Source organism: Pavona decussata, unplaced genomic scaffold, assembly GCF_977016875.1.
Source record: "Pavona decussata unplaced genomic scaffold, jaPavDecu1.1 SCAFFOLD_574, whole genome shotgun sequence".
NCBI classification, from domain to species: Eukaryota; Metazoa; Cnidaria; class Anthozoa; order Scleractinia; family Agariciidae; genus Pavona; species Pavona decussata.
In genome coordinates, this window is record NW_028145850.1 from 28,451 (window position 1) to 53,938 (window position 25,488).

Below are 25,488 nucleotides of genomic sequence, written 5' to 3' on the forward strand. Positions count from 1 at the left end.
CTCAATCTGGTTCGTGTGCACCTTGCGACCGTCCCTGCAACAAGCGCCCCCAATGGTACACACGAAAGGGATTACACCTGCAACATGTCTACGTAACTTGTCCCCTAGTGTGTGCTGGCCTTTATAGTAGCCTTGCAGATGTAAAACACGATTGACTGTTTTTTATCCAAGTAAACGTAAATATACAAATGCATCAAGTTTTACGTCGATTATTGCAACGCATTAGCGAAGCCGGTTTCAGTGTTTACATTTGTTCTCGGGAATCGATAATATAGCTTACACTGGATCCCGAATTAACGAAGTTTATTGCGAAGCTAACGTTTTCGCTTCCTATTGTATCCATAGCCTTCACCCACGCAATTGCCTTGAGTCCCTAAAGTTGATTGAACGGGTGTTTTTGTTTTTGTTTTTTTTTTTTTTTGTATTTCTCGTAGTGAAAACAACAGCAATCGTAATGTAGCGTTCTCCGTTCCAGTATTTAATCAAATTACTTTGGAAGCCAAAAACGAATACGCGAATGAACAGGGAACACCAGTTACCAAAATAAGAAGTCAATGGAAGGAGTTAGCAGACAACACATCTGCTGGTGTTTTCTTTTAAGAATAACTTACCGGAGTTTGTTAAGTCGATTTTACGTCCTTGTTTTTTGTCCTGTAATGGCGGGTTATGGTGAATTCATGCACTATACGTAAGTCATGAATAATTTATGATTTTGATTGAATTCCAATGAAATTAATATAAAGTTTACAGCTGATGTAGCGAGCAAGCGAGTGAAATACACTATTTCCGAGTTGCTGTGAATCTCATTTTGTAAACGAAGCTAAGTACAAAACTTTTCATATGAAAATTAGTTTTGTTTGCATGTGAATGAAAACTACTTTTCATAACAAAAGCTTTGCATTTAGCTTCGCTTTCATAATGAGGTTCACAGCAACTCGGAAATGGCCAATTCAGTCCACATCACGAAAACTCGTTCATTGCGCATGCGCGCATTAACTAGTCAAAAATGCAAATGATATCAGTCGGTCGTGAGAGTTACATCTTCTCGACCAAATAAAGTTTTGCATTTGTTTATAAATGTTTCTAACAGAGATTCGTATGTCACCTTGGATTTCAAACAAAACTGGAGTGGATAATTGCCTTAGATATTTCCGGCGCACAGGATCATGCAAAGCATAGAGAGAAATAATTATTTTTCTTTTTTTCTGTGGCTAAACGACACGCTTCACCAGTACTTATGCACATTGCCTTCCCTTTTCTTTGATGATTTGAGTCCACTTGAATTAAATATATACAAAACTCGTACGCTGCGCGTAAATGGAACAGTGCTGTCTTCCGATTATTAAATTGAAATTGTAACAACCGATCTTGTGAAAAATTTAAATAATGTATTCCTTGCCAAGAGGAGTCCAATTTGCTTTTCAATACTCAAGCAAGAAAACCGTACAGCTAAACACTTTTGTATTTATAACAATAATACCAGATCAGAGAGCTTGATAATTCTGAGATATGTGGTAAAGCTTATACGGAAAGAAAAAAAAAAAAGAAAACTATTGTGTATGTATAACAGGTTAACAGCGTTTACATCACTGCAGCTACTTTTTTGGCCGAGAAAATACAGTTTGCCTCGCAGCTTGTTAAGAAGATTTCTCAATAGCTACATAGAGCTCGAGAGTATATGTATACATAGTTTATATAACTGCCATGTGTTTATGAGTTCTTTTGTTTTTGAATCAGTGATAACCTGGAGGCTTTTGTGTTTATGAGGAAAAGAATCTTGGCCATCCTTTCTAACCTTACTGAAAAAAGTAACTGAGTAGCCACTAAGTAATCTTCTGTTTTAACTTAAAATTTTCCTTGAAACGCTGTTGAATTCAGCTGTTTTGATTCTATGGGAAATAGATTCTATGGAAAATAACAGTAATGACTGCATTGGATGGACAAGAGCGAAGATAGGAAAGAGATCAGGCGGGCAAATTTTGAACATATGTATCTTTTTTTGTTTTGGGAAAAAGGAAATCCGATTTCTCCTAACAGGAGTCGAACCTATGATTTTCGTTTCTCACAAACAACTGTGCCTGTAAATTTAGTGAATTTTTATGCATTCTGAATCAAGCGAAAATCATCATTTGATTAGTTACTGAAGCAAAGTGGAGAATATGAGAGATTGAAAAAACTCAAGTGCTTTTAGTCATCTTTACAAGGCTGCCGGGCATCTTCAGTTGATAGTGTTTTTAAGTTAGCTTTTGGAAACGTTTAAAAGATCTTTCCGACGTCCAACCTTATGGCGGTTTACGTTAAATTAGATGAGTCTGTTTTAACTGACCAATGAGATGCAAGATCCTAAGAGGCTTTCAGCTTTTACGTTCGTGAAAGCCTCTCTGCTTACCACAGGATTTCCATTTCACTGTTCACTTAAATGTCATCAAAAAGTTGTCAAAATGATGCCTTCTTTTTTGAAAAAACAGTTTTAATTTAATGGCAAATGTGTTTAATCTTATCCTGGACATAACAGATCTCGAGATGTGGAAGCCTCCATTACTTACACCAGGAAGTACACATGAAGATCGCCTTATATTTTTTTGCTAATTGGACTACTTTATAGGCTATCAAGGAGAGCCGATACTCCAAATAACATCAGCGGCGTTCGAACACACTTTAAAACACGAAACATTTACAATAAACTACCACTTGTCAAAGCAAGGAGAAATTTTAGACTAACTAGCTCACTGCTTGCGATGGCCGTTACAAAAGCAAATTTCCCTTCTCCTTCTCATCTTGTTTCCAGTGACTGTGATGACAAAATTAAACAGCCTGTTTGGCCTGAAGGTACGGAATATTGAAATTGAATATCTAGGTACGCATAAGCTGATTCATTAGTTAACTGTTCAACCACTAGAAAATCCAAGCCAATAACATAGCTGCCACAAAACTTTTCGGGCAGGAATAATATCACCAGAAATCGTTAGTGGCGAAATTACTTGCTCTTGGCGAAATATAATGATCATATAAACATGTTATGGCTGTCTTTGACAGAGAATGAAAAATGACAATAAATGATCATTACGTTTTACACACCATATCAGTTGATGCCCATTTTTGGTTCTTTGACTGTCCTGGAGCCTTAATGTCACATTTTACGCAGTTTTCAAGTTTTGGTTTTCCCTTACCTTAAGCAAAAATTAAAATTAAGTAATAAAGGCTGACTGAAATGCGGCTTAGCACAACATATTTAGCCGCTATCATGGAATTAGTGAACTTTTTGCAAAGTTTCGAAACTTTAAGGTGGCTCTAATGGCCTTCCTAATTTGTTTTTGATTGTGTCATATCATGGTGACTACAATTCAATATCCATGGTGGTCGCTAAGTTCGTTTAGAGTTAGAATCAGCTAAACCTCAAATTAGTGTTGTTTTTAACAGGTTGTACTGTTGCTACGGTAACGTTCCGACGACGATTAAAACGGGACGGATTAGCAATTCTTTTACGAATTCCCAACTGTTTACTGCTCTCTAAAAATATATTTCTGTCAAATTTTCCTTAACTCTAGATTTAAGTTTAAATACATAAATATTTAAGAGGTAATTCTTTTCTTTAGACAGCTTTTGCCAATAATCACGCACTGTCTGGCTCTTTTTTGAGGTAACGTGAAAATCGTGAAATAATCCTCTTTTAATTTTTCATTGTCTATTATGTACTACTTGCTCGTTCGAGTTCCTCATTGCAAACTCCACACTTCAACAATTGAATATGTATAAAAAGAAAACCCAACACGAGGTTCAAAATGTTATCTGTTGGTCTTCCTTTTATATAAGCATTCTATTATTAATTTGGAATTTCGACGGTCCTATTCAGCTTAAAGCTTTGTTCCTTTTGGTCCAGCTTCACTAAAACAGTGGTCATTTTAAATAATTCATAGGCAGTCTGCTATTGTAAGGTCTCTAGCTGAGGAACGACATGATATGAAACAACTATGAAAATTGTCAATTTGTTCGGAATTTGACTCACGCGAAAGGCGCCAAAAGGCCGAGTTTCCTGCTCGCGTAAACCGGGAAACATTTAGTCAATGAACAAAAACCACCAGAAACAATTTTTTCTCAGTTATGGAAAACGTTTCAGTTCCGCGACAAATGCCTCCTTTGTGCGCGAATGGAGAAAGATTCTGTTTATGTGAGACATTTCCTCGATGTGTCGTCAGGTTTCAACAAAAAGACCCATCGCAGCCATAACAGAGGAGTCGACACAGATATCGGCAACGAAGTGTGTGCACATGCTAGCATTCACCATTGGATTATATCGCATATCTCATAACCGCGACCCAAACGCAATACTGATGAAACATGTTGTTGCATTATTACCTATACGAGTGTTACAGGTTACTAACATGGAAGCAATGGAAGTTTTAGGAACCAGTCATTTTACCTAATCTCGTGAACCTTGCTTGTATAGGAATAAATGGTTTTATTTTACTCTCTCCAAACTGCCAAAATAAAAGTGAACTACCTTTGAATAAATTGATTTATTTGAAATAAAACTTACTACCTCTAAATAAATTGATTTACTTATTGTACACAAGTCACAATAAATTCTCACACCATCAACTTGCTTGTACCAAATAGCAGCCGGTAGCAGTAACACTGCACGCGGTTATATTCGCAGGGTAAAATTTTATTTTACGGCTGAAAAGAACTACTATTTGTCTGGTAATGTATTATTATTATTATTATTATTATTATTATCATCATCATCATCATCATCATCATCATCATCATCATCATTATTATTATTATTATTATTATTATTATTATTATTATTATTATTATTACGTGACGACCAATGAATCTAAAATTTGTACTTTATAGTTTTCTACTTCTGATACAATTTATTCGCTTGGATTCCAGAAATCATGAAGAATCTTGTACGAGTTCGACATTGTTGGATTTTTTCCTGTTTTAAAACTGGCAGTAGCAGCCAGATGTAAAGGAAACTTTGTTTTAGCTAAAGGACATACGCTACCCCCCTCCCTCCCCCCCTCCCCCCCCCCCGAACTTCCGAAAAAACCTTTAGTTCCGCGCGTGACCCAAACGATCCCACAAACCTCCACACGGGCCAGTCCTCCCATAGTATGTGGAGTGAGGGATTATTGAACCTTGTGCTGTTGGATATTCTGAAAACAATAAAGACACTGAGAGCGCTTACTTCCACAAATTACTATGCAAGTTTACAAAAAGTGGTTTGATAAGTGAAGAAAACTAAATAAAGCGAGGCATCTGTTTTTGTTTTTACATATTACTGACAGACCTCAAATCATTGCACGTATCTTGCTAAATGTAAACTAATTGCACAGTTTGTTAGTCGATCAATAAAAACATTACTAACAAAGGCCAAAAATGCACGTTTTGTTATTTGAAAGAGACAATACAATTGTTAAACTGGATGATTAATACTAATTTGCTCACTGTGGTGTGCTCTTCCTTATTTACAGTGAATTCAAGGTGTTCAGTCTCTGTGGCGGCAGAATTAAAACTACGACAAAGAAACACATTTCTTTCTCAGATCGTCTGGCACGAATAATTGCAAACGCCTTCACTTCAATAAACATTCATGCTATCTATGAAGAGAACCTTAGGTAATTTAATAAAACGGATTTTTCTGAAACCTTTATTGATTTATAGCCTCGCTTTAATTAGCGCAAGAAATTAAAATTAATTGTATATCGGAAATGCAAATACGGCTATGTAAACACTAAAAAAAAACAATTCATGTATTGCTTTTATAAGATATTTCTTAAAAAAAAATTCGACAAATGAAGGGAAAGCTTGTTTATTTATTTCTTGATTGAAATAGATTTTCTCAATACACGCTTTGGACAACCATATTTGCTTCTAGCCAATGAAAACGCGCTTCTGACTGACAACACATGGACCAATCAAAATTCGCGTTATAAAAGTAAAAATCAAGTTGAAATTTTTAGCAAGTGTCAGCGAGCGCCGTACAAGCATCGTATCCCTTACAGAAAAATACCGAAAGTTCGGTGAAAACTAAGAAATGTTCGAAATATACGATTCTGTAAGGAAAGAACTTCAAGATGAGGAGTTTATTTAAGCTAAAAATGAATATTACTGTGCTTGCTCGCTCTTGAAAGTGACGTGAACTTGTCCGATTTGGCAGCCCGAGAACATGGTTGAGAAGTTGAATCACTCATCGTGTCTTGCGAAGTTTTGCTGGTTAGAAATCATAGCACAGGCTGCGATCCACATTGTTGAAGTTGTTGCTGATAATGGTAACAGTAATAGTAGATTTTGGCGCTGAGAACGTCTCAGAGAAAATACATTTTATGCAAATTTGACAGCCAAAACACGGCAACCGGCCGTACAAAGTTTGATTTGAAACATTTATAGTCTTAGCATATAGTTTTGTGTTTGTTTTCGTGTACATTTTTTGAAAAAAGAATGTATTTTAGAGAATTTTATCGTACAACTCAGATGCAAAAATTATCTTCAAAAACGTTTTCTGCGTATTCTGTTGCATATTTCGTCGCCCGGCTTCGCTTGAGCTCCCTCGACGAGCGTGTCTAGCTCACGATCATCGAGGCAGGTAGAGCGCTTTGGTCCTTCTTTCTTTTGCTTTTTTTTCCCTCGGGCTTATGTGGGCCGGGAAGGGAGGGGGGGGGGGGGGGGGAGAGATAGATAGGCAAACTCCAAACAAAATTTGGGAAATTTTTCTCCTTTTTTCAGCACTTGTACTTGAAATTACGATGCGAGTCTTGCGAAAGCTTTCAAATGTTTTCAAATTGTGCCGGGAGACACAGAAAGCGTGACGTTACAACCGTGTTTACATACTCTCATCTAACCCTCTATCGACCAATGAGAGCCCGCGTACTATCTTAAATGTTTTATAATTGAGGATATTGGTAATTATACCAGTTGGTCGCAAAAATGTTTAATAACTCAGCGTTCAAAAAACATTCGACGAAACGTGAAAATTGTAGGATGAAGAACCCTTCTGATAAATTGCCAGAAACAGAAAAACCTGTTACTGTAAACGTATATGTTATGACAAATCAAAGCAAACAATTTTAAAACCAATTTATGGTTATGTCTTACAGACGCCAGTAGGTTAAGCTCACACTCTTACTGTTGAGGCCTGAGCTTATTGCAAATAAAGAAGACAAGGATTTCAACTCGGGCCAAAATGTAAAATGGTTCCTGAAAACACATTGAGCGGAAGTCACGTGGAGTAGACGCTCGGCCACAACTGCTCTGTCTTTCTTTAGGAAACAGGATAGCTGCTGGCCATCATCATCATCACTAATTTTGTCAAATTTTGACAAATGCTCTTGTCCAAACTCAGCCACTCTGCACTGAATTGTCCAGTGTGATACCAATAACATTCGACCTATTTCATTCCAGTTAAAGCCCAGTGACCTCACCTCAATTAGAGTTTCCTCATGTATATCAAACTTGGGTCTTCCTGGATGCCCGATTTTAACACTTTCTGGTAAATTAAATGACAACACTGCTACTTGAGAGCATCTCGAGCGACAAGGAAAATCACCATGACGGATATAGTACCAGTACATTAGCTGGAGATTGAGTGTATTTCTAACAATATAGCAGCAACTGAATGTGAATGATGGACATGAGGAAGCACGTTTCGTAAAGCTTGGACAGCATTTTTAAACCTTTCAAGAGTTTCGTCTAATGAATAGTTTGTAGTTAAGTTTGGCGCTTTCAATTGCTCATAATCTAAGACTAGCTGTTCCAAGTCTATAAAAAAACAAGTCCCATCCGATACTTTGGCCAGCAGGCCGGCCGCCATCTTCTATTTCCCGTACGATGGATTTTTTCGGTCCCAACCTCCCCCGACCATAGCCAGTCGCTCGTGCCCAAATTGTTGAACGAATGTTGGGTTGTTGAAGTTGAGACTCTGTTCGATGTTGGTTTTGAGGTGATTCGCTGTCGAAGACGAGAGGAATTGTTGTTGGTGTTGACTTACTTTCGTTGTTGGTTATTGTATTAACCGTTGAAGGTGGACGGATTTTATTGTTGATCTAGAAAGAAAATGTTGAACTGCTGGTTGGTTGTTGATGTTGGAAGCGATTTTGATTCCTTGAATTTTGCACCATTCCGCCTTCCATAAATCACAGCAGTCTTTTGTGTCAGTGGTATTGTTAAAGTGACAATTCGCGGAACGAATCTATTCATTGAAACATAATAGAAAAATAACGCAACACAAGAGAACGAAATTCTAAGTTTATCAGCAGAAGTTGCGTGACTAAACTAAAATAAATAAAAAATTGCCCTGCGCAATTAAGGAAGAGATGATTTTTAGGTTATTCGATGACAAACGACAGTTCCCGATAAGAATGGGCATTATATATGCTATCATTGCGATAAAAAAGGAGGAAAACAGATAGTCACAGTCTCCAGTGAATTGAAAGTAATTTGCAAAATCGAGCGGCACGGCGGAATCAAGCAAATGTAATTTTCAATCAACGAAGGGTGTTTTTACGGCAATATACTGCGATTCCAAGAGAAAATTTTTACTAAAATGATCCTAAATCAACCAAATTCGATGTTAGAACTTTAATACGTTCCTTTCAAACGGCGCTGCTACCGGTTCCTTACGTAAACTCCTTCTTCTTGTGAAAACATATAAACGAACACTCTTGAGGATTCATGCTGCGAGACAAAAGATACCGCCAGCAGCGGCACGCTTTAAAATGCTCGCAAAGCATCATGGTACCCCAATTTTCTCGGGCGACGTGTTTCAGTGGGCGCGATTTCGTAATTTTCAGAGTGAAAGGTGATATGAAACAAAACTTTTTCATCAGTTAGCAAATTATATAAATAGATTGTTAATTTTGGCATAAATACTTTCTTTGTATAAATTATTAAAACTGTTATAACTTTACTGACGCTAGTCGTTGATTAAAGCGCAGTAAGCGAAAGTTCTAGACAAAGGCTTAATTAGAATTAAACAAATTAAACAGGTACACCTGTTCATAAATAATGGCTTGGAGTTTGTCTCTACTTTTGTCAATGAAGCCGTACTTCACGCTATCTGGCTTAGCTTGTGTAGACTCTGATAAATTTGAGTCCAAACCATAGCGAGATTTAACAGAGAAAAACGAAATACGGCAGCACATGCGGGCAACTTTATATAGTGCCAGCAAGTCTGCTTAATAATGTCCATTACACTAACATTTGGTAACTAAATAGTCCCGTATTGTTTCGCATAGAAGTAAATAAGAAATATATGAGACAAACGTTTTTCTTCGTAAACGCTGAGTATTCTAGAAATTGGTGCGTAAGTTATTAACAGTTTTGTAAAATTAAACATACTTCGACATCTGCTACCGATCCTTTTTTTTTTTTTTTTTAAAAATTGCCAACTCATAAGTCGTAGCATATATTAAGCTAGAGTTGGCCCTTGTATCGCCAGCTTGTTCAGTTTCAAGTGAAGTTTGGAAGCGCCGTTCTGAGTCGATCAAGAACCATCGCTGTGATCTGTTTTTGCTAAGGTAAGTTTTTTTTCTAAATAAATGTGACTATTCTTCGGCGATCTCCTACCCGTTACCGGCTCACGCGCACTGGCAACAGAACTGATAACCAACTTCTGTTTTACTGTGCAATTAACTCCAGCATGATCGCTTTTCTCTTCGCCTTTTTGTCGGGCTGGAAAGTTTTCAGTGAGAAAAAGTCTCTGAAACAATACTAATATGATGTTGTTTTTATAAGATTTATATTCGTTGTTCAGGTGTGTTGGTTCACACATCGTAGGTAAGACAAATTATTACTCAACACATTGTGACACTGCCCAAATATGGTCATTGCGAACTCAATATATGTCGTCCGCACAAAACAGATATCCTGCGATCTACGTAGTTTTTGTGCGTCCGGGAGAAAAATGGCAGAGCGCTTTCAAAAAGTGACGACCTCGCAAGAACACCAAACAATAAATAACGGTGTTTTATACTGAACACACTGAACAAAGACAACCAAGTTTGCTGTTAAGAATTGTAATAATTAGTGCAAAAACTTTTACTGCTTACCTTTCCGGTTATGAACTGACAAATTACAGTTCAGCAAAAACGTTTAATATAGTTTTCGCTACGCTTTTGGATTGTCCCGTATTCTAGGGTTCAGAAATTACAAACAGAACATGTATTTCCTTAGATTGGTTCTCGCAACCATTAAACAGAGATCGAGTCTCGTCTTGAAGAGATGGAGAAAACCACCCGAGAAAATCTGAGCTCGCACTGGAGTGCCTCGAGAAATTTTAGCTTTCTGGGAGACAAAAAGGTAGACAGAGTACAAAGTAATTATTCTCAGAAGCATAAGAGCTGCTTCATGAAAGATCAGAGTTCTTGCAAGCAACAAAGCACTAGATGCGTTTGTCAAAACACTGAGGAAAGATCGTGAAATTGCTTGCGTAGTAAACAAAGAAACACTCACCCGAGAAATCGTTGAAAAGCTTTTCCAGTCTGGTCAGCTCGGCCCAGCTGACACAACAAATCCTTCGCAGCCTCAAAATACTGTTTGGTTTTACCTTTTGAGGCTAGAAATTTGTGGAAAATTTTGCCGGAGCGATTGGCGGACTAGACGAGTACTCAATTTGTTAACTTGATGCAAAACGCTCTCGATTTCATTCAAACTTGAACAAAGCTGCCACTTTCATCCATGCCGGTCCGCGCACGGGAAAATGTTATAAGTTTCTTCCTTTTTTTTTTTTTTTTGACAAATAAAGATCGCCTCCAGCTTTTCTGCTATTATTTATAAACCTGTGCTTTGTTATCAATGTGTTGAATAATAAAACAATTATCCTGCTCAATCTTGCGCGGGAGTATCGCCTGATTTTAGCCAACTCGGCCTGCGGCCTCGTCTGCTAAGTATCAGGCGATATTCCGAGCGATTTCGCCGGATAATTGTTAAATGTATGAAAATTCTGACGACGATAAAAACAGGAGCGACTGGCAATTCTTTTACGAATTTCTAAATCTTTACTGCTGTCTAAAAGAATATTACCGTCAAATTATCTCTTTACTCTAGATTTAAGGATAAATATGTCGTTTTTAGTGGTAACTGTTTTCTTTAGACGGCTCTTTCCAATACTCACGGGCTTTCGGGTTCTTTTTGAGGAAATGTGAAGAATGAGAAATACTCCTGTTATAACTTTTGTTGTTGTTGTTGTTAAATTGGTTGTCAACTGGAAATAAAATTATGTTTCTTAACAAGTTAGGCATTTAGGTTCAGTTCAAAGAACTTGTTTTCTTCTAGTCAGACGGAAAATTAATACAGAGCATTTTGAGCGCACTCCTTGTGAGTCGACTGTTTGTAGATTGCAAGAGTGAGCAAACTTTAGGATTCTATTGTATACTACTTGCTCCTTTACTTCACTGAGTGTTCACAGATCTGAACTGCATTAACAAGCGCGTTATTGCGGTATCAAACAGACTCAGTTTGTATTAAAGGGGAACTCCGGGGTAAAAATGAAGTTATTTTGGATGTTTGGCCTTGGAACCATGTTTCAATTTTGATAATTTTATTTACGAACAGTTTCTTATAGCTCAGATAATTGACCTGAAAGACGACCAAAAAATGCAAAAAGAGTGCCGCCATCTTGAAAATAGATTGCATGCTCAGAGGTTGGTCAGCGTACCATTTTGTGACGTCAGATCGTCAAACGTAATTCGATATTTGTGCGTCTTCCAGCTGTGTACAGTACAACTGTATTTCCATCGCCAAGGTTTACACTGAGTTTATCCTTCCAAAATCGCTGCTGTAATGTCTGTTTCTGGGTCGGACTCTGATAATTTCGACGAGGAACAAGACGGTGAAAGCTTTTCCATAAAGCCTTACCAATATGAACCGGGAGTGAACTCGCAAGATGCGAACAACAACCCTGAAGGCGGTTCAGGCGATGAGTCGATGGGAAGCGACGAAGAAGGAAACCCTCGACTGCAAAATTCTGATTGGTATGTAGTGTGTAGGCTCTTGGTTTATTGTAATATCTCTACAGGCATTGACTTGCAGATTCAGGACAGAAATAAACTTGTATTAACACAACTGTGGCATTCAATCATCTTTGTTTACGCGTTTTCTTTTCTGAGCGCCTAGCGTCATCGGTCCAAATTCAGTTCGACTTCAGAAAATGCAAACACGCGGAATAAATTTGTTTGCAATCTGTTTATAGGGAAATTCATTCATGAGGCTGGACAAGCTTCTCTAGCCGCTTGGATGATCTATCGATTACACCGCTTTACAGGCCGGTGTATTTATGTTTATTTTAAAACTTCCACCAGCACAAAGGAAAATATACATTTATAAGCATACGATCAGGATTTTCTTACTCGGACAGGGTATCAATTCGGACTTTGCTGCTACGGAATGGTTTTAAAATAGAAGTAGACCTGTTTTGCAATAGTTGCTACGTTTCGTTGTTATTTCAATTCAATGTTATTACGTTTCTCTGCAATTCAATAGAAATCGCTCGTATGTTGTTTACATAAGTTATGTAGTGAACATGATATTTTCGAGCTCATGTGGTGTGCATGTGAGAATTGCCAGATAATGAGAAGAGTGGAGGCTTGCAAATGTTGCCAAGAAATCGAGCACGTAAAAAGTAAATTTACTGAGGCTGTTACTTGTGGTGAATGCAAGGAAGAATCTACATGCATTACCCAGCACCCCGGGTTACATCCAGTATGTATCAATAGATGGGTTCTACAGTCAGCGTGGTTTCAGTATAAACAGCAATATAAAGATCCTTATGAAGGGCCAGAACACAAACTTTTTAGACACATTGCCTACAGGCAGTTGGCCAGATGCTTCTGGGGAATTTTAGGAAAAGAAATTAGGGTTGTCCTGCCATCCTGTGCGGTTTTTGTGTATTAGCAGCTTCTATCCTCCACCTGGGCCATAGGAAGAGTTTGCATTTGGAGGCTTCCGGATGAATGACCAAACACCGAAACGTTTTGAAACTGAAATATATTAGAACATGTTCAGTTAATTTGATATAAAAAGATTTGGTACTAATTTTCATGTTGCTATGGTAGGAGACTGTTTTGTCTAAAATTGATCCAAACCATAACAGTGATCTGGTGATCAAAATGTAGATGATTTCTCCAAATTATTCTCCATTTGAAATTGACAGCAGTTTACAAGAAAAACACCTTGTGCTAAACGTTACTGGTGTAGCCAGTAATACTATATTAATAATATTGGTCATAACTTTTATTGCACGTCTTTAGGAGCCATTTTTGTTTGTTTTACCTTAAAATGTTGAACGCCAGGGAGGACGTTCATCCTACAGGATTTTTCCTGCTGAGCACAATGCAGGGTGGCTTCTCGAGGGCTTCCATTTCTGTAGTTGCATTATTACAGGAACAGTGTCGGTGTTGGATTATTTATCTATTAAATTGTGAACATTGTTGTTGAATTGCATCTGCCTTTGCTAGTGCTGGCTTTGAGGCAATGTTCTTTGGTAACTGAACAGGCACTGGGTGTAGGGTTAGACACATTATGCCGGCACAATTTCGGGCATAATTGCATAGTCGGGGCATCGAGCATAATGTCGGCATAATGGCCAAGTTTATAGCCTAATTTTAGCATAATGCTACAAAACTAATATTTTCCCTATTTTCAGTGAAAACGTAGGAAAAAAAAACGAAGTTTGCCTCCTGTCTGATTATTCAGCTCTTTCTAAGGCTTGGTTACTGGTTTACAGGTTTCGTTACAGTAGTATGCCAGGTCAATCATACTTGTATGAACATGCTTAACACATTTTAGATTTTCCGCATTATAGTTCTTCGCCTTTAAGAGTAAAACAAAAATATTAAAACTTGCGTTTTAAGCTTTGGGGACTCGTTTGGGTGGTGCCGTGGATTCATGGGCGAAATTTCAGCCAGCATCACACGAGCAAAATGGTCTGACACGAGCATAATTTTCGGCATAATGGTACGATTTCAAGGGTGAAGCTAAAAAGCATAATGGTCAAATTTACGAGCATAATGTGTCTAACCCTAACTGGGTGGGCAACTGCACCCCCTTGCTCCACACACTTGATAACTTCTGAAAGCAAACCTGTCAAAAAACTGTACGATTTTGACTCACTGATTGGCTTTACATCCCATCCCTTGTTTGCTTTCGGAATGCAAAGTTTGTAGCGTACCTCACCCGCATGTCCACCTCACTGAGCTAGTGCTTGACTGCACCCAGTATTTGCATTGTTGTAAAGAGCAGCAAGTTGAGCCCTGGCAACCATTTCCCTGTGTGAATAATGCTCCCGTTTAGAGCAGCACTTCAGCATCATTGAGTGGTAGACCTCAAGTTTGCCCGTGTGATTGAAGTCAGTTAGCTTTGCCAGATCCTACAAAAGTTTGGTATTCAAAGCCACCTCCTCTAAGGCTAAGTGAAATTAAATTATCGAAATTAAAAATGCAATGTTATTTCGTTACTGATCGAGAGCAAAGTACAATTATAATCTGTTAAATACCCAATATTTTATTCTAGTTGATATCAGTTATAGCTGCAAGGAATAAGTACACTGAGACTAGAGAATGATTACAACGTCAGTAATGTTTTCTCCTGGCAAATGCGACAAGCGGTTGCAATGAGCGACGGCTGTATTCGCAGGCTACGATCTGCCCTGAGGTCCTACGATTTTTATGTAAACAAACAAATATTATATCGGACTGATTCCCGCTCGCGATGGAAAAGTCCGCCTGTAAATCGGAATTGTAAATACTATCTAAATTCAACAGGTATATAAAGTGAAATCAAAGTAAATTATAGCAAAGACTGAAAGAGTAAAGCGCTCACTTCTTGATGGCGTTCACGTTCAAGGCGACGTTCGCTCGATAACCCTACCTTCTTCGTTTCCGGGCCATAAGAAAACCGGGACGGTACAGCATCGTCCGTCAAGTCTACCTTTGGCTTTCCCCCATTAACTGTGATCGGAGGTCGGTAACTAAACAGCTCGGCTCGAAATGGTCCTGCAAACATAGATGTATTCGAGGGGAGGCATATTTTCCGCCTTATTCGTTCCAGCTATGCGTTTGTAAGGTGGTCCAGTGGGATACTGTGGTAAGTGACCTTGTCTCCGGCCTTCTTTGTCTTCTCTGAATGATTCTTACAACCCGGTACACAACAGCTCACCATCTTAGTTGAAATCGATTAGCTAGACAAAGGGCGAAATTCGAAATAACGAGAGCAAAACGATTTTTTAGTCAGTTCTAGCTGCGTGTTTATAGATTTTCATAAACCCGCGAAAATGCTTTGACGACTCTACGTCATAACTTACTGCTGACCACTGTAACGCGGCTCATTTTTCTTCAAGATGGCGGCGTTCCACTCGCATTTTTTGGTCGTCTTTCAGGTAAAATATCTGAGCTATAAGAAACTATTAGTAAATAGAATTATCAAAAATTGAAACATGGTTCCAAGGCCAAACATCCAAAGTAACTTTATTTTTACCCCGGAGTTCCCCTTTAAAAAAAAGGATTTTACTTCGTACAATTTTCCACGAACTGACAACGGCAGCTCGAAGCTTGTTTGGAGCTGACAGCCGAAAGGTCCGAAAAAACAAATTGTTTATCCAAAAAGACCAAGTTTCCTGCTCGTGTAAACCAAGAAACATTTGGCGAAGAAACAAAAAACAACAACAACAACAAAAAACAAACAAACAAACAGATATTGCTCTTAAAAAACCAGGAAAGATTTATTGCTCGACGTTTCGGAGTCATCGTGACTCCATTACCAAAAGACTAGTAAAATAGCATGCAAATAAGGAAAAGTACAAGATAAGCATAAATTAGAATAACCGGCCTAAACAAACACCTTGGCGCGGATGGAATCTTTCCCAGTTTTTTATATGCCTTTATATGCCTTTTTTATATGCCTTTGCTTCAGCAAATCCCTCCTGATCAGATATTGCTCAGTGATGGAAAACGTTTTCCACGATAAGCGACTCTTTCGTGCGCGAATAAAGAAAGACTCAGTGTGTTGCCAGGTTTACTAAGACTCAACTTACGCTGGACTTAATTTTACTGGTTTCATCTCTTACGAGGAAAACTCGAAACAAGAGCGATTAAACCAAAATGTGTATCGCTACTGTTTTCTCTTTAGCAGACCCGAATGCCCTTGTTGGCGAAGACAGTTCTAGATGATTAAGTTAGTCACGTGGTGTTTGCTTGGTAGAATAATGAGGTTTTTAACTTCAAAAGAGACTGAAGCAGTCGAAGCGTCCTCCTACTCTTAATATTCCATCCGTCACATAAGGGTTTAGATCGCGTACTGGGCTTGTACGTGGTAAGCGCTTCTTCCTGTTTCCTTCGGGAAGACTTCATTGTTAACGAGGTGTCATCTATGGGATACTCGAGCTCGTTTCGAATAAGGCAGTTTACTTCGCACTGCAACCACAGCAGCTGTTAACTCAAGACGTGGTATAGATATCACTTTAAGGGGCGAGACGCGGGTTTTACAAAGGGCAAAGGAACAGTGAGCGACTCCTCCGTCATCAACAATTCGTAGATACATACGACACGGCACCCTAGCCATATTCTGATGCGTCGGAGAAATGGTGTAGCTCAACTCTGGCAACTGCGCTAAGCCCTGTAGGCTTGAAACATCTGGGTACTGATAATGTTCTTAAACTGTTTAGTTCTCTTAGCCATCCTCGCCAAGTCGCGTAATTCTCTTCAAATATTTCTTCGTCCCATCCGTATTTCTGATTACACAAGCTGTGAAATAGGCTCTTTGCTTGAAGGATTACTAGTGCCACGAACCCCAGGAGGTAATGCATCGAGCTAACGACCGATAATATTCTTCTGCGGGTTGGGGCCTTTTCCTGGTCCAAAATTCGGAAATTGAAGTTGTCCGTCTCCATGTCCTACTGGACAAGCAATTTCCTTAACGTTTCTCAGCTATAAGTTAAAAGACAAAAACAAAAAAACATTTCTCAGGTGACAGTTAGAATTTGAACGATTCTCAGCCATCAACTATCACCATGCAGACACTCTTTTCACATTTTTCTTTCAACTATAACTATAATGTGAGATACGTGCGAGGCTATAAGTTTTAACGCTCGTGCTAACGGACTCTGATCAGCACAGTCTTTAGATTTAATTGGACTACTAGAAGGAAGCTAGAAGGATTTCCATTATTTTTCAAAAACAAACCACAGCACCACGGGATGTGGAAACGGGAATGACTCATAGCAGCTGCTAATTATAATTATAATACTTTATAGGCTGCCAAGAAAAGCGGAAGCTCTTACATAAACTGTAGCAGTCGAAAACATTATAAAACACGCAACAATTGCAACAAACCTCCCTTTGTTAGTTAAATGAGTAATTGTGAACTAACTAGCTCGGCACTAACGATCTGTTTTCAACGACAGAATCAAAGATGGCCGTTAAGAAAACAGTGTTCCTTCTCCTTCTTATCATGTTCTCAGTGATTGTGAAGACAAAACAACCTATTAGCCCTGAAGGTAAATCAAATTGAATATTTTAACGATGATGACTATATTGGTTATACCATGATAATAGACAGAATGCCCAAGTACTCTAATCCTCTTTCTTAATTATTTTATTGTCTCTTCATTGTCTCTCTTTCTTAGTTACTTCTGTTATCTCTCTTTGCCTTTTCAAAAAATGGACTTAGTGAACACTAATGATTATTTTTTTTGTGTGTGAAACGTAACGAATAGTAACAGCTACTAGTGGGTTACTATTTTGTTAGTTTCTCAAAAAAGCCTTTTTGTAATTTTAGGTCCCATTAAGCTGTATACATGTATATCATTAGTTCATTGTCTGAAGAGAATAATTCAAGCCAGTAATACAACTGTTATTTTGAAAGCGTTACTGGAAGGAAGAATATCACAGGCAGCCCAAGCTCACCCAACAAACAGAATTTTCAGTGACGAAATATAAGAATTGTGTTATGGCTGGCTTAAGCAGCGAAAAAAAATTAACAAATTAACAGTCATTAAATTTTACACCGCCATGGTTAAAACAGGGCTTTAAAAAGTGATGACGGCTTTGGAATAAAATTTTCTCTGAATTCACTCTAATTTGGCAGGCGTACAGACTGGTTCTTTTGTCAGAAACGTAATTCCATATTTAAATTGTTATTTAAGGGCTCGAATTCGGTCAAACAAGCTTAATATCTTGAATTAGAATTGAAAGGTTTCTGACCTACCGCAAGAAGCTGCAGTCTATATGGATGCCAAATTAGAATGAATTTCTCCCCTTGTTCTCAGATTATCAAAAACATCAAGCCTTTTCCATGATTTCTAAAACCAAAAGTTGAGTATTTTCTGCTGTAGATCTGCTTTGAAAAATTCTCACCTCACGACAATGAATTTCGTGTGTGAAAATAGTCTTCTTAAGGCAGAATTGCTCCCTGACAAGAGGACGAAGTTCGCTCAAAATTAAGGAGAACAGAAACAAAATAAGTCATCGAGCTAGTCCAAGCCCACCCCTTCTGCTCTACTTCTGCGCTACTGATGGTAGCTACCACACTTCCTGCCACTTAATTATAGCCGTCAACTGTAAAAAAAAAAAACAAAAAAACAAAAGAAGTTTCGGTTAAAAGAGAAGGTTTTCACTTTTTCCGTGAGTCTGTGAATTTACTAAATCGTTTATGATTTGCTCAAAAAAGGTTTTTTTGTGTGGAGACTGACAGGCACTATGTAATTGAATGTGCGACAACCGACTCATTGACCAAATGGTTCCTGAAACCCCCTTTAGTAAATCGTAAAATGAGTTAGTAAACTCAAAGACTCACAAGAAACGTATCATCTTTGAGCACTCAAAATGAAAACCGTTTCTTTATAGTCCTTTCCTTGCTTCTTGCTTTCTTAATTTCTTTGTTGTTGTTGTTTTTGCATTTTACCGCGGTTAAACCTATTGTAGCAAAATTGGTCTGGTCCTGAACCTGAATGGCCTGTGGTTGAACAGGACGCCTTTGTGGACCGAAAAATTTTTTTTCACATTTATACACTATGGTGACTCAATTGCCCTCAGTCTAGAGTAAGAGCCTCTTGCGGTGAAATGAAAACTATTTAACAACTATTCGCCGAAGGCCAAGTAATTATTGGTGAATATTCCACGAGACGAAGGCAAATACTCCATGGTGAACGAAACGTAAAACTTAGAACGACATTTTTTCATCTCGTTTACTTCCATGCTTTTAAAGTTCTGTCTTAAATTCGTTTTGTTGGTGAAACAATTCTGTTCCATGTTTGCAGCAACGGACTATATACTGTCCGACATTTTGATGTTGAAACAGTTCAGAAAAAGAATACTTATAATGGGCGATTGTTCGAGTGGAGGCTGTTCGAGTGCAGAGACTTAAAACGGTGTCCGTTTTTTTCACAAAAAAGTAGGTATAGTAATGCACTTGACTGAAGGCATGAAGCTTACGCCTTTTCAAGTATTCGAGCCTCATAGCTTACGACAGGCTCCAACCATTTTCCTTTGACAGAATTTTCGCTATTTTGCAGAAATGATTTAGAGGTAGTTGAGCAGAGTGGTTTGACTGTAATCAAAAATATTTTTTGCAGCTTCCCCTGAGGAGAAGAAGGTTGTTGATGCGATCAACAAACAAAAAGATGAGATTAAGAAACAAGAAGAAGACGTTAAGAATCTAATTGATAGAATAGTGGCAGAGATTGAACGCGAGTACAAGTGCACTGAAGAACCAGGTAGGCAATGAGACAGTACAGACATTAAGTTATAACCACAGTCGAGTTGTTTGAAACCCGCGACTAACGCTAAATTAAACTGACTGACTCTAGGAAAAAGGTCAACTAGGATTTCTTTTTATCTTCCTGAAAAGCATTTCTCTGATAGACGGTTTTACGGCAGCTTAAGTCCAACCTATGTAGGACCAGAATACTTTCGTGGACTTAATATGCTCACTGGATGACAATACAGTCAATTAATTACGCGATTGAATGGCACGTATCTCAGGTTACTTAAGGCCTGCCTTAAAAAAACAGAGCAAAAATGAAAACTGAACTGAATGATATGTAACGGCATACGACGGATTAGAAGAACTTGCTCAAGAAAGATTCCCCATGGTTTTTATGAGGGGATATTATCTAGGACAGACGTACATCATAGACGACACGGAATTCTTTTCGATGATGAAGGTACCTGTATAATCGAATCGCTATTTTAGCCATCTCCTCTTTTGCGGAGTAGGGAGAGAGACTTCTTTTTGACTAAGAAGTTTCTTGTCGCTTTTTGTTCTAACAAGAAATGTCTAAACTTGCTTAATTTATCTTTTACATTTTGACAATTACCTTATATATGTGCATCTACTTAAAAGTTAATCCAGAAAATTTTATTTGCAGCCCCACCCGCCTCTTCTTGTAAGGAACAGTACGAGAAATACAAGTACGTTTCTAAGCTCTTCCAGTAATGACACCAATGTTCATGATCTCTTTATCACTCTTAATTGGGTGGAAAAAATTAAATACTCAGCGTCAAATGTGCCTAGCTGTTATGGTCTTTGAATCTTTAAATTACTGTCTTTCACCTGAGTATCTAAGAGAACTATATGTCAATCGTTGTGACTTTACTGAATATTCGTTCGGAGACTACGTGAATAAACTTCCAGTTTCATTGTTTTGCACCTCCCGATTCACGACTGTCAGAATACCATAATCACTTCTGTTTTCAGCCGTACTGTTGTAATCTATTTCAATAATAGTATTCTAAGAAACACAGCATTCTTGTAGAGAATTGTATTTTCTTTTCAAGTAGTTTAGAAGGTTTAGAGTAAATTTTAACTCGGTACTTGATGACCTCAACACAAAGGTCAAATCTTAGTGACAATTTAATTTGCCTTCCTGATCTTGCCATGGAATGTCTGTTTGTAGGAAACTCCCTTAACTCTTCTTTTTTATCCTCTGTCGTATGATTTTCCGAGTTGCTTTCACATTCATCCACCTGTAGAGGTCCACGTCTAACGCTCGGGTCTGAACCTGTGAACCTTTCTGAAAGTTTCAATGCCTTTTTGGTCCTCACAGATGGAAACAAAAATATTGTATCGCTCGATTGGTTTATCTTCTGCTTTGCGGGAAATACTAACCACGGCTTTCAGGGCGCTGAACATTGCAGACATCTGAACTTGTGATTAAGGAAGTCAGAGAATGGCTTGATCAGAAACACGTTATCAATACAGTAAATTAAATTATTAATATTTTGAAACTGGAAGAACTCCCAGACGGAATTTACGATTGTGATGCTAAATTAGACTCAAATTAAGTGAAAAAGACCATTTAAGGCCTTTTGGCGGCTGACAGTTAACCCCATTGAAACCATCTGAAAACCAAGAATACCTCGAAAGATTACTATTCCGTTTCGGCCCATAAAAAAAGTTCGCTTTCCGAATTGCGCGTTAAGTTTGAAAAATGAATACAGTCATCCGAGGATGCAGAGAAACAAGCATTTCGCTTTCCTCGTTCTGTTGCCTTTGAGCCGCATACGTTAAAACAGTTCAAGTTAAATTCACTGAATTCCATACTTGAGTGTCATGCCCCTTCTCAAGTTCATTTTGGAAAATTGCGAATCATATAATTCAACCTTGGCAAACTTACGTTGAACAACATTTTAATTAGGATTAACATTACAGAACACCCCTTACTTAACTACTTAACTATATAAGAGTTAGAGATATATTTATAGAGCTGCGGAAGAAAGGGCGTACTTTTAAATACATCAAGGGAAAATTAAGCCGTCAACGTTGATGGATGACATGGAATAATGTATATTTATTTTTTACCCATTGGAAAAATGGGCAGTTTACGTGGGAATAGGCCTTTATCTCTTGGCGGTCATATTTAGTCTAACAAGAATAAGAACCTTTGTTTTTGCACGGTAAGCCTCGCACTGAATTCGCGTCAGGCCGAGACTTGCCGTGTGAAAACAAAGCATTTTACTCCCCCAACACTCAACATGTCCGCCCAGCGATAAGGGTCTATACTTCTTAAACATAAGTAAATATAATAATTCAATATTTTTTGTAGTGTTTTGTAGAAATGTGACATTAAATTATGTATACAGCAAGGTTGGCTGTGTATTATATTCTGTGTGTATCACTTTGTGTTTGTGTAAATATTTTTAGGTTGTATTTCCTTTTTTTTTTTCGGGGCCACGGTGCAGCAATCGCATCTAGTAGAGAGCAATAGTTGTTGTTTTAACACTTTCGATTAAAATAGAAGTGTAACTGAGTGGACGTGTATACGTACGAAGAAAAAGAGTTAATCAGATGTTAAATTCCCACAACAGGTCAACAAAGAGTCAAGTGTACACGCTGATGTTTGGTTCACAAAAGATTCCTGTTTACTGTCACATGGGAAACTTTGGATGCGGGGATGGAGGATGGACGCTGGCCATGAAGATTGATGGTACAAAGGTTGGCATATCTCCAGTTTTAATCATCTTGTGCCTATATTGAAATTAATTTGTTCGTTTTTATTTTTAGAGAACTTTCCACTACAGTTCTCATCTCTGGAGCGACAGAAATTCACATAACATTGCAGGAGGGGGAACTGGGTTCGACCAACAAGAAACTAAGTTGCCAACTTACTGGAGCACACCCTTCTCCAAGATTTGTCTTGGAATGAGGATCGGCCATCAGATAAAGTTCGTTGTCATCAACAAACACGCCAACTCGCTGTACTCACTGATCGCTGACGGCATATATCGCGCCACCTCGCTGGGTCTAAACAAATGGAAGAGTCTGATTGGCTCTCAGGCCTCTCTTCAGACCAATTGCAATAAAGAAGGGTTCAACGCTATGTGTAGCGACATTTCCTGTTCCAAAGCAAGAATCGGTATTCTTGGTAACAACCAAAGGATTTGCAGTACCTGTGACTCCAGAATCGGGTTTGGTACTGGAGGACTCCATGATGACTCCAACACGTGTGGAAACGAGGCTACATACAGCCCAGATAATGGACACAAGCACATCAAGGCCATGGGATACATCTTGGTTCAATAACAAAGAACTGAACTTGCCATGAGCACCAAATTGTACATCTTCCAAAGATGTAATCGCTTTTTTTCGCTTGATTACAAAATGTGCAGTATGTTTAGTTATTTGCCTCAGCTAAGCTTGCTTTCAGACCCAAACGAGGTAAAGTAGATCACATCGCCAAAAAAAAAAAAAAGGAATCAGTTTTGTAGTTCAGGGCTCAAATAAACTGATGATTGAGGTCATTTTCAATAAAAATGGTTACAAATTTCACAAGGTTTTTTCCTTATTTAGACTTAAAACATTTAATACTAAGTATTTTCATAAGTTTTAAACTAAGATTACTAAGTCCTGGGAGGGAATTTTTCGTGGGTCTTTTATCACACTTACCGGAAAGTCCGTAAAGTATCGTTTTGTTTTGAATCTCTTTCAGGCCTCTCTGTTTTCTTTCTTTGGAATCAGTTTAACAAATTGCAGTAAGTAAACAGCGCTTTGTAATCGAGTCTTTTGATTAATTCCACAATAATTTCTTCTCGCCAAACTCGGATGTTCAAAATATTTCGTAAGAAGATCGTGGGATTAATCATCTGGTACTTGCTGAGTGCACAGTAGTGGGTGGCTACGACCACTGGAGTGGTAGTTATATTGGCTGTGTGTGAATTTTGGTACATTGTAGGGGGAACATGTGGTTCAAGTGTGGACAATTTTGCCAATGTGAAAAGCTTAATCCTTGCCAAGTGTTCCAAATCCACGCAAGGGCATCTGCGTTATTGCCAAACTCGAGACGCTATGTAAGACTATAAAGCAAAGTTGTTATCGGCACGGAAAGGTATGTTTTAGCGGTGTGTACTGTGTATATGAATGCCCAACATAAATTAATTTAAAAATATTTACTTTCAAAACAAAGATTGTTTTTTTTTTTTTTTTGTAACGTTGAAAGTTGCAATTAACCTCTAACTCAGCTAACGGGGTTAAATTTGTATATGATTTAAAGCTTGAACATCTTCTAAGGAGTAATTTTTAACCCAAAACCCTTTTGTAGACATTGCGATGTTTTCGATACGTTTACAAAACGCTTAAAATAATTTAATTTAATTTAATTAAAAGTTGTTTAAAAGTCACGAAACAACTAAGCTACGGCAAGCGTAAAGGCAAAAACCTTTCCTGTTGCTTTATAAATATACAAAGCTAAAAGTTTCCCTGATCATCAATGCTTAAGAGACAGTCCGCGTTAGATTCGACCGGTCAATTTGGGCCAGTCGTTCGATTTCCTTCAAATTTTCAGCAACAGACAAAGTTGATATAACATTAATGAAAACACATTTCTTTTGATTCTAAACTTAACAAGACCCGAAATTTTGAGGCGAATGTTCAACCCTCCCGAATCCCCGAAAATCGACCTTTCACCGAGTCGAAATTAACCCGTTTTCGGATGTTTGCCGCCGAAATAATATTTATCCGAAAAACCTTACATTTATACCACGAACACATACACTATACTTCTTTACAAATATGGTATATAGATCTCATATTATTGAGAACTTTTAAAAGGAGGGCATCTCAAACATACCAATGTTAACGATTCGTGCACGGAGCGTGTCAAGTGCTGCAACAAAAACCAACATTTCTCAAAATTCTGACTTACTCTGGAAGTCTCGTTTATTTTTTCAAAGAGTAATAGGATAGTGTCCTTAAACTACGGAATAATATTTAGTGGCTCTCTATACTGCGAAAAGATACGGCCGCAACAATTTTGGGCAAATCTCTTATTTTCCGACACGTGTTGTGTGACAGCGATGGCATCCCAAGGCAACAAATTTCGAATTTTTCAGTCTGGACCGCAACTTAAAGTAGACAAATGCGTTTTAAAAGGGTAAACAATTAAAAACGTACCTTAAAAGTTCCACTGTTTTGCTTCCAAGACTTCATATTTCACCGATTAACTGTTAGCAAATTTGATGGCCGTGTCACGGTATCCGTGCACGGGATCCGTGTTCTTTATTTGTTGGCTTGCAGGCGACTATCATGCTAGCTAAAAACCTGAACGTCTCTATAGAGTCCCGTGAAATTAGTTCTGTTATTCAACCGGGCACTCTGCCGACCAAACAGTCATAAGTTGCAGAATTTATATCGAGGAAAGACTTTTGAAAGTTGTCGTCCATCTTTGTTTTGAAATAACAACCGCTGACAGTAACAACACTTCCGGTCTGATCGAACCGGAAACAGAACATCGTCTACAGTAAGAAGTCGTACACTAAGTTCAATTTCTACTGTCAATTACTTGATTATTTCTAGCTTATTTTCTACTTCAAATGCATACATGTTTATGCAGGGCAACTCATTATTTAACCCTTTTACGTTATCTATGATGTATTTTACTAAAATAATAACAAAAACTGTAAAAAAATATCGAAAAACTGCGAAATATATAGAAATGAGACTTCAGAAAGGTCTCAACAGCAACTGCAAATTTACGAAACTTGCAATAAATGAGAC

General features: G+C 38.1%; 1 protein-coding gene across 1 annotated transcript; it reads left to right on the forward strand.

The window, feature by feature from the left end:
- Positions 1–9,397: 9,397 nt before the first annotated feature.
- Positions 9,398–23,263, forward strand: LOC146449816 (putative skeletal organic matrix protein 5). Its single transcript, XM_085101059.1, has 6 exons — positions 9,398–9,524; positions 17,402–17,494; positions 19,571–19,711; positions 20,366–20,408; positions 22,305–22,431; positions 22,501–23,263. Exons 2-6 carry the CDS (start codon positions 17,410–17,412, stop codon positions 23,017–23,019), a joined length of 915 nt encoding a protein of 304 aa, XP_084957185.1. The 5' UTR covers positions 9,398–9,524; positions 17,402–17,409; the 3' UTR covers positions 23,020–23,263.
- Positions 23,264–25,488: the final 2,225 nt, after the last annotated feature.